This window comes from Diabrotica undecimpunctata, chromosome 4, assembly GCF_040954645.1.
Source record: "Diabrotica undecimpunctata isolate CICGRU chromosome 4, icDiaUnde3, whole genome shotgun sequence".
Taxonomy (NCBI): domain Eukaryota; kingdom Metazoa; phylum Arthropoda; class Insecta; order Coleoptera; family Chrysomelidae; genus Diabrotica; species Diabrotica undecimpunctata.
In genome coordinates, this window is record NC_092806.1 from 118,672,237 (window position 1) to 118,687,949 (window position 15,713).

Below are 15,713 nucleotides of genomic sequence, written 5' to 3' on the forward strand. Positions count from 1 at the left end.
TAGTTACTCTTTATTTATTTCGTATACCTAATTTATTTCTATCTAATCCCTTCCATCTTCTGTTATTCCACATATTAGTTCGTTGGTGTATCAAGGTACATTTTAGAGTTTATCCTTTTGCTACACTGCACATTTTTGCCCCACATTCCTCAATTTTGTTATAACATACAGATTTCCTATAAGACAAATTTTGATTCATTGACTGAAATAGGGTCTCTGACGGAGCACAAAATCAACAAATATTCTTATTTAATGCTTAGCAAATGGGGTATAAATAAGATAAAAAACAAACAAGACGACTACCAAAAGGCACTAAACAGCATCTTCGTTATTAATGAACTTATAGCGACATACAAGATATCACATGACACTATTGATAATAATAAACACACTATAGGTAAATTTGCCTAATTGACTTGAAGAAGACCTCTGACTGAGTACAAAATAAACAACTAGCCGAATCCTAGCATATGACACAAAAATCAAACGAAGTGAGTCGTATATAGTGCATATAATGCACTATATATAATTATATGCACTATACGTCTCATCAACATATATAGATATTTGTATATATATATAAGAGTAAAAAAACAGAAGTACTTATGACTCGTTTGGAAAAAATATATAAATGTTTTGGATGGGTTGGAGTCAATAAAAGGGGCTATTGGTTAACTATTTATTATCTCGAGCTTTCAATTGTGTTTACAATTATTATCAAGAGCTGCTAAAAAATTCAAAATATCTTACAAAGTTGAACTAGAAACAAAAAAATTTTTTGTTAACTCACCAATAAAATTAGTTTGGTTAATAAAATTGCTGCAAATACATCTCAAAAAGAATTAATAAAAAATGTCCTTATCTAATAAATGCTTCTCTGAAATTTTAATATTATTTTAAAAACATTTTCTTTACACAAAAAAAATTAAATTTATAAATAATTTAAAGTAGCGACCAATTACAAATAAGCCTCAATGTCATAAATGCCAACTTAAAATTTTTATTTTTGACAATATTATATTGAGGAAAATAAAATTTTGTTTAAAAATTCTTTTTTGTTTAGTAACAAAAAAGAAGAAGATTTATTCACCATTGATAGATGTCTGAAAAAATGTAACAGATATATGAAAAATTAAATCAAAATGTGACATTTTCCAAGTTTCATATATAAATTATAAAGAAATAATATAATTATAAATTTTGCTTAGATTTTGAATTTCTGATCTTTTGTTTAAATTATTATCACTTTGGCTAATACAAACCATTTCCAAAAAAGTCCTTTTGAATTTATTACTTTCACTACATAAAATTTTAATGTTATCAAAATCCATAATATGGTCTTTATCGATTACATGCTCTGCCAAAGCACAAGATGGTTTTTTAATTCTGCAATCACTTTTGTGAGAAATAATGCGATTTGAAAGATTTCTTTCGGTCTCACCAACATACTCAGCTTCACACTGAGTACAACTGAGAAGAAGTAGATAATTCTCTACCATTCCTTGACATGAGAATTGTAAGAAATACAGACAATATGTTGAAAACCAGATGGTTTAGAAAACCCATATGTAGTAATAGATTTATAAGCTATTACTCTCATCATCCAAATAAGATGAAAATGAACCTTATAACAGGATTAAATGAACGTATTTTAAAGCTTTTTTATCCAGATAATCTATAAAAAGATTTTCAATTGTTAAAAAATATTTTAATTGAAAATTCTTATCCTCCAGATATGCTACATAGGATGCTTTTTTCTAATATTGTTAATATAAATAACTTAACACCATTTTTTGCTAAATCTCAAAACTTTGTATCTAACAATCAGAACATCTATTATCATTCACTATATTTTATAGCATCATTAACACCTAAATTAATACAAACACTAAAGGTTATTAACAATATAAAAATAGCAACAGAGAACATCAAAACTATTTCATCTTTATATTCCAAAACTAAATATCCTATAGACAAATTTGAAAAAACGAATGTAGTATACAGCATTAGTTGTACTCAGTGTGAAGCTATGTTGGTGAGACCGGAAGAAATCTTTCAAACCGCATTATTTCTCACAAAAGTGATTGCAGAATTAAAAAACCATCTTGTGCTTTGGCAGAGCATGTAATCGATAAAGACCATAATATGGATTTTGATAACATTAAAATTTTATGTAGTGAAAGTAATAAATTCAAAAGGACTTTTTTGGAAATGGTTTGTATTAGCAAAAGTGATAATAATTTAAACAAAAGATCAGGAATTCAAAATCTAAGCTCAATTTATAATTATATTATTTCTTTATAATTTATATATGAAACTTGAAAAATGTCACATTTTGATTTAATTTTCCATATATCTGTTACATTTTTTCAGACATCTATCAATGGTGAATCAATCTTCTTCTTTTTTGTTACTAAACAAAAAATAATGTTTAAACAAAATTTTATTTTTCTCAATATAATTGTCAAAAAAAAAAATTTTCAGTTGGCATTTATGACATTGAGACTTATTTGTAATTGGTCGCTACTTTAAATTATTTATAAATTCAATTTTTTTTTGTGTTAAGAAAATGTTTTCTAAATTATATAAAAATTTCAGAGAAGCATTTATTAGATAAGAACATTTTTTTATTAATTCTTTTTGAGATGTATTTGCAGCAGTTTTATTAACCAAACTAATTTTATTTGGTGAGTTAACAAAAAATTTTTTTCTTTCTAGTTCAACTTTGTAAGATATTTTGTCTTTTTTAGCAGCTCTTGATAATAATTGTAAACACAATTGAAAGCTCGAGATAATAAATATTTAACCAATAGCCCCTTTTATTGACTCCAACCCATCCAAAACATTTATATATTTATATATATATATATATATATATATATAATATATATATATATATATATATATATATATATATATATTTATATATATATATATATATATATATATATATATATATATATCCTACTATCATTTTCGCATCGATACATTATGCTTTTACCATCAATTTAGAATCGTCTTGCAAAGTAGCATCTGTATATCGACGCTACTTTACAAGACCTTAATAACTGTTTTCCCGTACTTGTTACAAAAATTTTAACCATCTCATTGATTAGAGTTTTGATACCGTGTTGGTATTTTAAAATATCCGCTTTCTCTTTTTATCCCTTACTGAGTTTTATAAGTTTATTCCAGAAAATGTTTGAGTCTAAAATGATGATACAGTGAAAATATTATATATTTTTAGTTCAGGGTTTTACCGTTTACTCGCTGCCATTATATACATGAAAATGTATATCCTACTTCCATTATCAATCATTTTAGCATCAGAAATTTGGCATCGCTGTTGAATATAATATTACCCACAACGAAATAGTAAATTTAAGAATATATATATATATTTTTTTCATCCACAAATCATTCTGGCATCATGTTTGGTTAAAAGTAACGGGTTATGATATATTGCAACTACCTATTGTATCTTCGCTCCAATCCGTCCAGTCGCAACGTACAGCCCCTCAAATGATAGGATTTAACCAATAAAATACAATAAAACAAAAAAATTTAATATAGCAGCATGTCAAAAAGGCCTTAATTATATATCTTCGTTTCTATAAGTCCAATCGTGACGTACAGTATCTCAAATGGCAGGATTTAACCAATTGACAACAATGAAATAAAAAAATTAAATACAGCAACATGTCCAAAGGGCCGTAGTCACGTATCTTCGGTCCTATTATTCCAATCGTGACGTATAGTACCTCTAATGATAGGATTTACCATAAATAATACAATGGGATAGAAAAATCAAATGTAGAACAATGTCAAAAGGGCCTTAGTTGTGTATCTTTAGTTCTATTAGTCCAATCATGACGTGCAGTACCTCAAATGAAAGGATTTAACAAATAAAATACAATGAGGTATAAAAATTAAATGGAGTAGCATGTCAAAATGGCCTTAGTTATGTATCTTCGGTTTTATTAGTCCAATCGTGACGTACGATAGCTCAAATGATAGCACTTAACCAATAGAATACAATGACATAAAAATCAAATACAGCATCACGTCAAAAGGGCCTTAGTTACGTATCTTCGTTTTTAGTGGCCCAATCGTGACGTGCAGTACCTCAAATGATAGAATTTAACCAACCGAATACAATAAGATAGAAAAAAAAAATACATCAGCTTGTCAAAAGGGCCTTAGTTATGTATCTGCGGTCCTATTAGTCCAATCGTGACGTTTTGTACCTCAAATGATAGAATTTAACTAATAGAATACAATGAGATATAAAAATTAAATAGAGTAGCCTGGAAAAAGGGCCTTAGTTATGTATCTTCGATCCTATTAGTCCAATCGTGACGTACAGTACCTCAAATGGTACCATTTAACCAATAGAATACTACGACGTAGAAATCAAATACATCAACACCAAAAGGACCTTAGGTATATATCTTTACTCCAATATATTTTGTTATGTCAAAAGAGCCTTAGTTGCGTATCTCCGGTCCTATAGGTGTAATCATGACATATGGAGCCTAAAATGATAGGATTTAACGGAGATAATACGATGGTGGAGAGAAATTAAACATGGCTGCATCTAATAACACCTTAAACTGGCAGAAATAAAACGAATTATCGCAAAGAAGTATGTGGCATATTACGTGACAGGATTATTAGCGAATACCATACGATTACGTCATACATCTCTTTGCATACGTCCACTTTTAGTTAACTACTTAGTATGTATTCAGTACTTTGCTTTACGGTTGTTGAGGCATGGACTCTTAAACAGAAGAATGTTAAAAATCTTGAAAGCTTTGAGATGTGGTGCTACCTCCGTATACTAAAAATAAGTTGGGTGGATAAAATTACAAATGAAGAGGTAATACGCATAATAAATAACGACTCAGAAGTTATACTGAATATAAAAAAGAGAAAACTTGAATACTTAGGCCACCTGATGAAAGGACAAAAGTACACATTCCTACAAAATATAATGCAAAAAAATCCAAGGACGCAGAAATCCAGGCCGTATAAGAATGTCCTGGATGAGAAATTTAAGAGAGTGGTTTGGCTGTACCACTAACGAATTATTCAAAACAACAGTAAATAAAATTAGAATCCGTACGTTTTTTAAACATGATTAGGAAATTGTTGACTGGGGGCTATTAAAGAAGTTTTTAAAATTTTTGCGGGTCACCGCCTTTTCTGTAAATGGAGTGAATATTGTTATCCATTTATTTTTTTTCCTCAGTAGAATAATTCCTGCTGGTATTTGGTCTAAGCTTACTTCTTTTCTTCATTTAAGCTGTTTCATAGCTAATTCTACTTCGTCTTTATAGTGCCCTGTTCACCTGTTTTGGTAATTTCGGACTATTTCATCTCTTATAACATAAAACAGTTGTTTCAGATATCTTTATCGCGTTTCCTTTTTTTATGGATGAATATGCTGCCGTTTTCATCTTCTACTATTTCATATGGAGCTACACGATTAACAATTCCAAATCAAAAAAACACAAATAACACTCCGAATTATATTATACAACTAATAGTCGAAAAATGAAGAGCAAGAGGTAGATAATCAGACAATTAAGATTAGCGCTACATGATGCACGCAATGTCACATTTGAACAATACATTAGTACATTGTCTAAAGAAGATCATTCACTATGGATAGCAACAAAAACACTTAAAGAGACCTGAACAATACAACCCACCAATTAAGAAAGATGACGTTAGTTGAGGAAGATCAGACCAGGAAAAAATGTCAACATTTTCAGAATACCAGATAATAATAATCAAGCAATAGAACACTGAAAACTTTAGTTTTTAACTGTACGCCCGTGAATGACTTATTATTTTTTAAATAACACTTAATATTGCACTTTTTTATTGTATTTTTTTCATCTTTCAAGATAATTCTTATAGAAATACATTTATTTATAACATACGGTCTTATGGTCTTATTACGGCTTTAAGATTATACGACCTAAATGTATCTTGTACCGCACTGCTAATTAAGAATTATGTTTGTAATGCGATAAGAGGTCCGGATATACGAGATACCAGTGACTCATGCCGCACTGATAAAAATCCGACAGGAATCTGCATTTCTATAAAAAAATAGATTAATTTGTTTTGTGTATTAATTTAGTTTAGGTTGAACAAAAGTTGCAGTAAAAGATTTTTCTAAATATAGAATGTAAACCATATTTCCAATGCTTTGTGAAAGAGAACCAGTTTATAATATTCCGGACGACGTAATAAAACCTTATTTTAGAATATTGGTCGATGAATTGAAATCATTGTTCAAGAAACGAATTATTCATGTGCAGATGTTTTACTATAAAAACATGTAAAACCAAAATCTCGATTAAAAAAGTTGCAACCAGTTACTCACCATGAAACTTAAAACCCCATTATTGATTTTATAAGTAATAAAATGGGTCGACAAAAGACCAGTTTTAATCCTTACAACGTTTAAACATTATAGTTGTATCTTGGTTTAATCAAATGAAAAGAAAAATTATACACAAGTACTAAAACCACAAACTATTCTCGATTATAACTTGGTGAAAAAGAGTGTTGATTTTAGTGATCAAGTGGCTTCTTACCAAAGCCCAATACGCAAAATTCTGAAGTGGTACCGGAAAGTGACAGTGGAATTAATATTTAATACCGCATTTAATACCGCAGTAGTCAATGCTTATTTGATAAATAATAGAAAACGTAAAAAAAGCGACAACCTATCCTTGAGTTCAGACTGGAGTTCGCGAAGGCATTTGCAAATAAAGAAATGTTGTAACCCTCACGACCAGTTACACCCAAAAATACCATCTTAGGCAAAGCGATGTAGATAATACAAAGAGAAGAAAGTGTACAAGATGTAACAAAATTTTAAGAAGAAGCATGACTAGTAGAAAGGACGATAGAAAAGTTAAAAAAGTTAAAACATACTCTGAAGAATGTGATGGCAAAACTGGATTATGTCTAGTGTGCTTCAATGAAGCACATTAAAAAACAATTTTACCTATACAAGAACTATTATTAAGTAAAAACGCATTGTACCTCAAGTGGCCTTATAGTATTGGAAGTCGTAAGTTGATAGTTTCTAGTAGAACGTTTTTATTGTTAATTACCTCCGTAAAAGTGAGTTATAGTATTTATAAAAAGATGGATGTAAATAATATGCCTTCGACATCTAAAAAAGCTAGATGTGAACATAAACGTAGATTGACCACTGCTGAATTACAATCAATGTTAGAAGCATCTGGCGAGGACGATGTAGATTAAATGAATGGTGGAAGTGACTCTGACGAAATATTTGCACAAAGTCGTTTAGAAAAAATCGAGGATTGCGTTTTGGAAAGAGACAACAAAAACAGAATTTAAGACTTTTCTCGGACTTATGTTTCATATGGGGACAATTAACATGAACCGTCTGAATGACTACTGGAAAAGTATGGGTAACTTCTATAATAGTGTTGACTTGACTAGATAATTGCTCATAGCCCATATTAAGAAATAAGCGAATAGACAATCCTCACTTGTCAAAGAAACTGAAAAAACGTGAAGTGGTCTAAAAACTAAAAAGTCCCCTATTCAAACTGGTTTTTAATAAAAAATTTAATAATATGTTAAAGTTTTTTTAGTATACCCTAAAACTGAAAGCGCAAAGAATCGATTGCAAGTTACAAAATACTTGTAGAGTCATACTGTTTGGACAAGTACAGTTGTTTAAATAATCGCTTTCCGTCATAAACAAATTGAATAAATTGTGAAATATTTTTTGCTCTGCTTGATATTTAGCACACTTTAATAACTCATTAATTGCCATAATTTCAACTAGCTATATTACCTGTCGTTAGGCAAAAAACAAAGTTATTAACATTTATAAATTACTACAAACCTAATATCTTAGAGTTTACGGTTTTTTGGAATTATATCAATTATTTATGTATTTAAATTTAGTATTTCTCTACATAAAAAACTTTTTATGGTCTACAACTTTTATTTGAATTATTTTTCTTTAGAATGTTTACAAAACGTTTTATAAGCAAAAAATTGTTTTTTGCCTTTTAAGATTGTTTAAAAAAACAAAGCAAATCAACTGTACGAATTTTTCGTCAGCTACCCCTCATACTATTTAGAATTTAAATTTCTGCATAAGATTTTTTTAAACTATTTAGCGAGGTTCCGTGAACTACTTTCTCATGGCATGGTCAAAGTCAAATATTATTTTTTTATGGGATTAAGCCACAATTATTGGTCGTTATTGAGATGAAAATTACATTTTTAATTAACTAATATTTAAAGTTTTGATTTCCACTATTATTTTACAATAACTTTGTTTATTGTACTAATTATGTAAACATGTTTATACACATTTTGTACAGAAAAACATTTTTTGAGAACGATTTCCGGAATGGAAATCAAAATTTCAAACATTAACACAATCACAACCAATAATTAAGGCCTTAATCCCATAAAACCATAATATTTATCTCAAACTATTCATCGATAGCTTCGACTAAACAGGTTGTAAATTGAAATTTATGTAAAATATTCCCCTACACGATTCTCTGGGCAAAAATATCTAGGTTAAATAAATATAACATCTAAACGAACAAAAAACCTGTTGAGACTGCAACTTGTGAGCAGGTAGTTTCAATGTCGTTATTCGAACTTGATCCAAACGGATCGATATTTAGGTATCTAAAATATTATTTTAAGGATTAATACCGGCAACATCTATTGTCTTTAAATTGATGCCAAATACAGTGATTTTACCGCTCGATGTTAAAACGTAGGTTTGATGTAAAAAATTAAATATATAAAACCAATCGGAATATTGAAAAACCGACAACAGTGCCAAGCCTACAAAGGTGCCCTAAACGAACATACACAATTTATAAATAGAAATATGATAGCAATTCTTGGTGATGCTAAATTACTGCAACGTGAAAAGAGTTCAAGAGGATAGCGGGATGTATATATATATATATATATATATATATATATATATATATATATATATATATATATATATATATATATATATATATATATATATATATATATATATATACAGGTTATAGTAAAAAACATGATGTCAAGTCAAGTCAGAAGTGCACTAGATTACACTTTATATTTACTTGGTTTACATCCAAGTGCATTATTTTAAAAATTTATTAGGGGAAGGGCGGGTAAAATGGCATAGGCGGGCAAAATGGTTTTTTGTTTCGAAGTCAAGCTAACGGTCACCGCAATTTTGAATACTTATTATAAACAGTGGCAACACTGGTCCACATTAAGTCTCGTGCACCTAATTTAACGGCCGGCCACGAGATTGGTGTATTTGTGAATAAGTGCTGGTCGAGTTCGATGCGTCAATGTAAGTTTTATTCAATAATTTATTAAATTAAGGTTATAGAGCTTTTTGAATTCACTTTTTGGTAATTATGCTTTATACGCTGCCTGTGACCTTAAATAAAAATTGTGTTTATTTCCATTATTAATTTTTTTCAACTATCAGTAGTCGGCAAATACAAAACGGGCAAAATGGCATAGCATTATGGCGGGCAAAATAACATACTATGCCATTTTGTCCGTCTGTTTTTCAGGTTAAGGTACATATTCAGTTTTTTTTTGTAGATGGTTTATTCATATAAAATGGGTTGGCTTAAAGCAAGCAATACATTTCATGTACCGTTCTCAACACTACGATGTCGAGCAGGTAATAAAAATAAAATTGCCATTAAAGCAAAAAAACATTTGGGCTCCCTGGCAACAGTTTTAAACGAAGATATGGAGACTGCAATAGTTGCCCACATTCTGTATCGTGAATCCCGGTTTTTTGGCGTGACAAGAGCAGACTTATGCAATCTAGCCTACAGCATTGCAGAGAAAACGAAGATTAACCATCCGTTCAATAAAGTAACCAAGATGGCTGGCAAAGGATAGTTGCATGGTTTTCGCCAACGAAATCCGCAATTATCATTACGTCTTCCAGAAGCTCCGTCTCTTGCACGGGCCGAGGCATTCAATAAGCCTCAGGTAAATAAATTTTTTGATAAGTTAGAAGAAGTTATTGAAGAACACAAAATTCAAAATACCATGATATTCAACATGGACGAATCAGCGTTGACCACCGTCCAAGTTCCGCCAAAAGTCTTTGCCCAGAAAGAAAAAAAACAAGTGGGCTCTATCACGAGCGAAGAAAGGGGTGTACACACAACAGTTGTAGTGTGCATGAGTTCTGGAGGAACTTACGTACCACCATCAATAATTTTCCCCCGAAAAAGATTTAACCCACTTTGATATGACGGCGCACCTGTAGGAATATTAAAATTGCATAATGAATCAGGATACATGACCGGAGATTTGTTCATAAGGTGGATGCAACATTTCATTGACCATGTCAGGCCGAATCCTGCGCAGAAAGCATTATTAATTTTAGACGGACACTCCAGCCATAAAAGCTACGAAGCTTTAGAATTAGCTAAACAGAATTCAGTGGTATTACTTTGCCTGCCGGCACACTGCACGCACCGCCTTCGGCCATTGGATGTTGCCTTTTTCGGACCACTCCATAAATATTATAATTAAGCTGTTACTCATTGGCTCAGGGAAAATCCTGGTCGTGCAATAACCATATATCAAGTGTGCAGTCTCTTCCAGAAAGCATATGAGAAAACAGCAAATATTGAAATCGCAGTAAATGGTTTTCGGGCCACAGGAATATCACCTATAAATCGTGACATTTTTCCGGAGCATGCATTTTTGTCTAGTGCAACTACAGATGTGTCTGAGGATGTGCCTGGTTCTACTAATAAACCTGATATTGCTTCTACATCTTTACCTGCTGATGTTAATGTTCCTCACGCTGCAACTTACGATCATCATGATGTCCAAGAACCATCGGCATCTGGTTCTAAAGATGAATCTATTGAAGGAATCCTGATGGAATTGGCACCGGTACCTCAGAGTAATGTAAGAAAATCTATCAAACGTAAATCTGGTCAATACCAAGATGTATTAACCGAGAGCCCCTTCCTGAAATATCTCCGCGAAAAAGAAAATGAAAAAATAGTACAAGAAATAAAAAGCAGAGGGGACGTCGTGAAAAGAAAAATAGTCAATGATTTAAGTGATGGAAGACGCATTGTGAACAAAGATAGACATCAGTCGGAGAGAAAAGGCAAGAGAAATATTGTGACCAGACCAATACTGAACACTATATCAAGTGATGAAGAAGAACCCTTTAGTATTGATGATGATGAACAAGAGGACTGCGCTTGCATTTACTGCAATGATACGTTTAGTAGGACCAAATCTAATGAAGGATGGTTAAGATGCCAAATTTGCCAAAACTGGTCACATTCAGAATGTGCTGGACTTCCCAAAAAAGCAAAACAATTTATTTGCGAACTTTGCATGAACTAAAATGTTTAATTTCAATTTTTTTCTTCGTAAAAATAAAAATTTATAATTATTTTTGTATTTAACACTATTGTTTATGTGTATGCCATTTACGCACTGGGCGGGCAAAATGATTTTTTGGTACATTTTGATTTTGATATATTTTTTTAAATAAATCTCTTTGTATGAGTGATTTTTTGTTACTTAGAATAGTAGAAAAATGACCTGGCTATCATTATACATCAAATGGAATGATTTATCTCTATTTATGTCTCAGATATATGGAAAATAAACTAAGTATGCCATCTTGCCCGCCCTTCCCCTAACTGACTATAGATGGCAATTTAATATTGTTCTGAAGCTATTTTCTTGTGGCATTTTAAATTAATTACTATTTAACTGGGAATAAGCCACAATTAAAGGTTAAAATACGTTTATTGACGTTTCAATTTCCACTTCGGAAATCGTTCTCAAAATACAAACATTAGTAAATTAAACAAATTTTGTTTAATTTACTAAAGTTTGTATTTTGAGAACGATTTCCGAAGTGGAAATTGAAACGTCAATAAACGTATTTTAACCTTTAATTGTGGCTTATTCCCAGTTAAATAGTAATTAATTTATGGCAATTTAAAGTGGAAAATGTCAGGGCACGTTTCAAGAGCAAGGGGATAAATGAATTAAAACAAATATGGAGTAACGTTCAAGCTGACAATACAGGCTCAGTCTTGGAACACACAGTGGTTACAAATTAGATTAGTAATGCCCATGGCAGGGAGAGCCGAAAATTTAACAGAATGATTTGATGATCAAACTACTAAATTTGGAAAAAATCTAATACCGTCATTATGTACTAAATTTGGGTTTATGCAATTAAAATTTGGTATTTTATAATAAATCCAATATTACCATTTTGCTTCAAACATTATGAGAAATTAAAAAATTATTGAATAGACACGCAAAGCAGCAGATCTACAATGTTAACAATCGGGACATGTCACCAGACATTTTGTAGCAATTTCAAAATATCACGTCATTAAAAAACATTAGATGTTTTTAAAATGATACTTTTATAAATAAAACATAAAAATATGTTGTATTTTTTAGAGTCCTTTGCAATTGTTTATCCACTGATATTTATGGCATATTTTAATTTCCATATTTGCTGTAGATGTCGTTGCTTATCAAATTATATCGAAAACAATTTCGATATTAGATCAAATCACGACACCTATGTTCAAAATTTTGAATACCAGGAAATGATATACACCAAATTAAAAGCAACAGTTGAATATTATTTAAACATCAGAAGGAAAGTATAATCGTATAAATATAATACACATTTCATATGTAGCACTTTATGTCTCAAATTGCATAATTTCGTTTCTTTATTTAATAAATTTTTGTAATCTGATTATTGTGACTTGTTTCTATTCTACCACATAAATAAGCAGTCAGTCAGATGTTGAAACTAACTAAATATGAAGACTTGAATTAAATAATCCTTTGTCGAAGTAGGTAATAAGAAATAGTAGATGAATTTAAAAGCAATTTACTTTTTGTTGCACTGTTACAAAAAAAAAACTTATTACAAAACGTATTTAACTTAGATTAACTTCTTATTTTTATATGCGGATGCGATGTCATTATACAATGCTAAAATGCTGATCCAATCCATTAATTAATATTTAATTATTAATTGTAACAGAAATCATAAGGGAGTATTGATAATATCGACCCCTGCAAAGAATAACGTTGTAACCAGCATTTATGATATTCTTCAGAAATGATAAAAAAAGATACCAATTTCTTTGATTTCTTTTTTATATGTATGTGACATTTTTTCGGTGTAAGTAGTAAGTAGTTATATAAATGTTGAACTCCTCTTTTAGAATAAGGTCTACTTTTTTTTATTAGAGAATCGGTTTTTGAACTGTGGCAGTTACAGTTTTTAATATAAATATAAAGTTTCATCGAATAATCTTGTAACTGCACTTACGATGTTCTCATCGGAAAAGTTAATATGAATTTCAAATTATTGCTCGTTGTACTCGTAGGTTAAGGAATAATGTTAGTAGATAGTTTTTAAAATGCAAATTTTATTACAAACTAAATATAAATTCGAATTAAATTTAAAATTAACATATTTATTTTATGTCTAATCTTCCATATCGCTGTCTTGATTAATGTTTTTGCAATCAACTGGGAGATTTTGACGTGACAACGTCTTACTCAAATTAGGTTGTGGCTCGGAGTCATTCATGAAAAAGTGTAACGCCCGGTCACGTCTGTTACAGTGAGTCACCGAACGAGAGAGAGGCCCGCCGGACCGGCGAATGCCTTGCGTCTCTCTCCCACTCAAACATGATCGGTCCGCTGCGCGCGCAGCACTAGAGAATTAGGCGCGTTGAATCGGTGCGTGCTTCCGTGCTTGTCTCTCTGTCTTTCTCGAGCGTTCTTGGCGTTCAAGACACATTACAGCAGAAACACTTCCTTTCATTTCATACTTCTCCTATCATCGTCCTATCCTCAACAAAATCACTCAAATAGAAATTAGTTAAGTTTAAGTTTACATGTACAATGTTTAAGTAAACAAAATATATTTCTATAGTTAAAATTTGTGCAATTCTTATTTTCATTCAATTCCTTGTTCCTATTGTGCAATTTAATAATATTCATATCAATAAATATTCTACCGAGAAAAAGACGTTGTCACGTAAAATCTTCGCCCGTAAAACCGACTTTACAGGCAACCCACTTTTTTTAAAATAATCGTGGTAAGTGACAGGAATGCACTGGCTTCGACATAAACTCTGCAGATCATCATATTTTGCTTTTGTTATCCCTAGATAAGATGAATATGCTAGATGTAGATTAGAAAGACCGTTACTAGAAGTTGCTAACCTTTTTTGTTTCCTGGAGATAGGTTTCTGTAGCAAGTTTAACTTAATTTTTTTCTCGGATATGAAATCATATTGAATATTCACCTCGCCAGGATTTGTTTCAGAAATATTTATGTGTTTCACCATGTTCCAGACCATTTTTTCATTTTCTTCATTTATATACCAATTTGGAAATGTTGTCATAAGTTTTTTAAAATCAAATATATTGTCTTTGTGCAGTTCAGTTACCAAATACGGTTTACCTGTTGTTTTTGCACATCTTACTAAGCTTATCCATTGTTCGGGAATAAAAACTGTTTGGTTTTTTTACGTCGCTCTATTAAGGCGTGCATGGAATCTCCCTCATTTTGGAAATGACCTACCTCAAAATAATTGTGCGTTATCGTTATAGAAAATTTTTCAACTGCAAAAGAATACATCGCAAATATTATTTTGTTTCTATTTTGTCCTCCGCAATTATCACTATAAAATATAAAATGTTTATATCCTTTTAAAACATTAGTTGAAATGAAATTATAAACACTGCTACTTATTTCGTTAGCTCCCTTCCTTCTTCTGGTTTCATCCCACATGTAGCAAAATCCTTCATTGCGTCCTAGGTCAAATATTGTGAAATTATAAACGCATAATTTTCGTTTATAGTAAAACATTGACAGTTCAGACTGAGGTGTGGTGAGAACTTTCTGCAAGTCGTAACAAGCAACTATAGTTTAAATTGAATTTTTAGCGATCTCTTTATCCCTTTCCTTAAGTTGTCTTACAACAGTCTTATTAGCAATATGGTTAGTGTACTTCAGATTCATCTCTGCTTTTTCGTCTTCACGTGCATTTCGGTAAACATGACAGAAGACACACTGGTCTTTTTTTGGTTTAAAAAATTCGATGTTAAATTCACTGTTGAATATCTCACGGTACTGTCTTAATGTTGCAGTAGACGAGATAGGATGGTCTTTCTGCATCCACTCCGTATACAAATCAAAAAGTTTAGAAATATTTAGTTTCTCTTCAAAATATAATTTTGTTGTTTTTTTTTTCTAAGGTAATGTGACTCTACTGCTGGAATAGACGATATGTGTTTTCGAACAGTTTTTTTTATTTCTTCTGCTACTCGTTGTGGCCGAGTGGTGTGTTTTCCACGTATATCTTTAACAATTATACCAACTTCACTCTCTGACATCTTTTTAGACATTGTCATCACCCAACTATCGGTTATATCAAACGTATCAAGAAACATTTTTTTACATACCACAATGTGGCTATCATTTATAGGCAATTTATTCTGAAATGTCCACTTCCTTCGAGATTCAATGGTAGTATTTAAAATACGAGTTCTTGTGTATCTAGTAACTAAACGACTAATATATTGGGCCTGAAGGTTGTGATCTCCCA

The 15,713-nt window shown here is 31.0% G+C and overlaps 1 protein-coding gene across 2 annotated transcripts in view; it reads left to right on the forward strand.

Annotated features, from left to right (window-relative positions):
* The window catches only part of LOC140438372 (uncharacterized), a 76,948-nt gene that overhangs the window by 46,996 nt on the left and 14,239 nt on the right, over window positions 1-15,713 (forward strand). The window contains exon 4 of one of the 2 annotated variants that reach the window (XM_072528049.1): window positions 12,529-12,820. The exons of the other annotated variant lie outside the window; for it this stretch is intronic. Coding sequence (XP_072384150.1) covers window positions 12,529-12,743 — 215 coding nt within the window. The 3' untranslated portion in view covers window positions 12,744-12,820. Of the gene's footprint in view, window positions 1-12,528; window positions 12,821-15,713 lie in introns of those variants that run through there. 2 annotated transcript variants of the gene reach the window in all.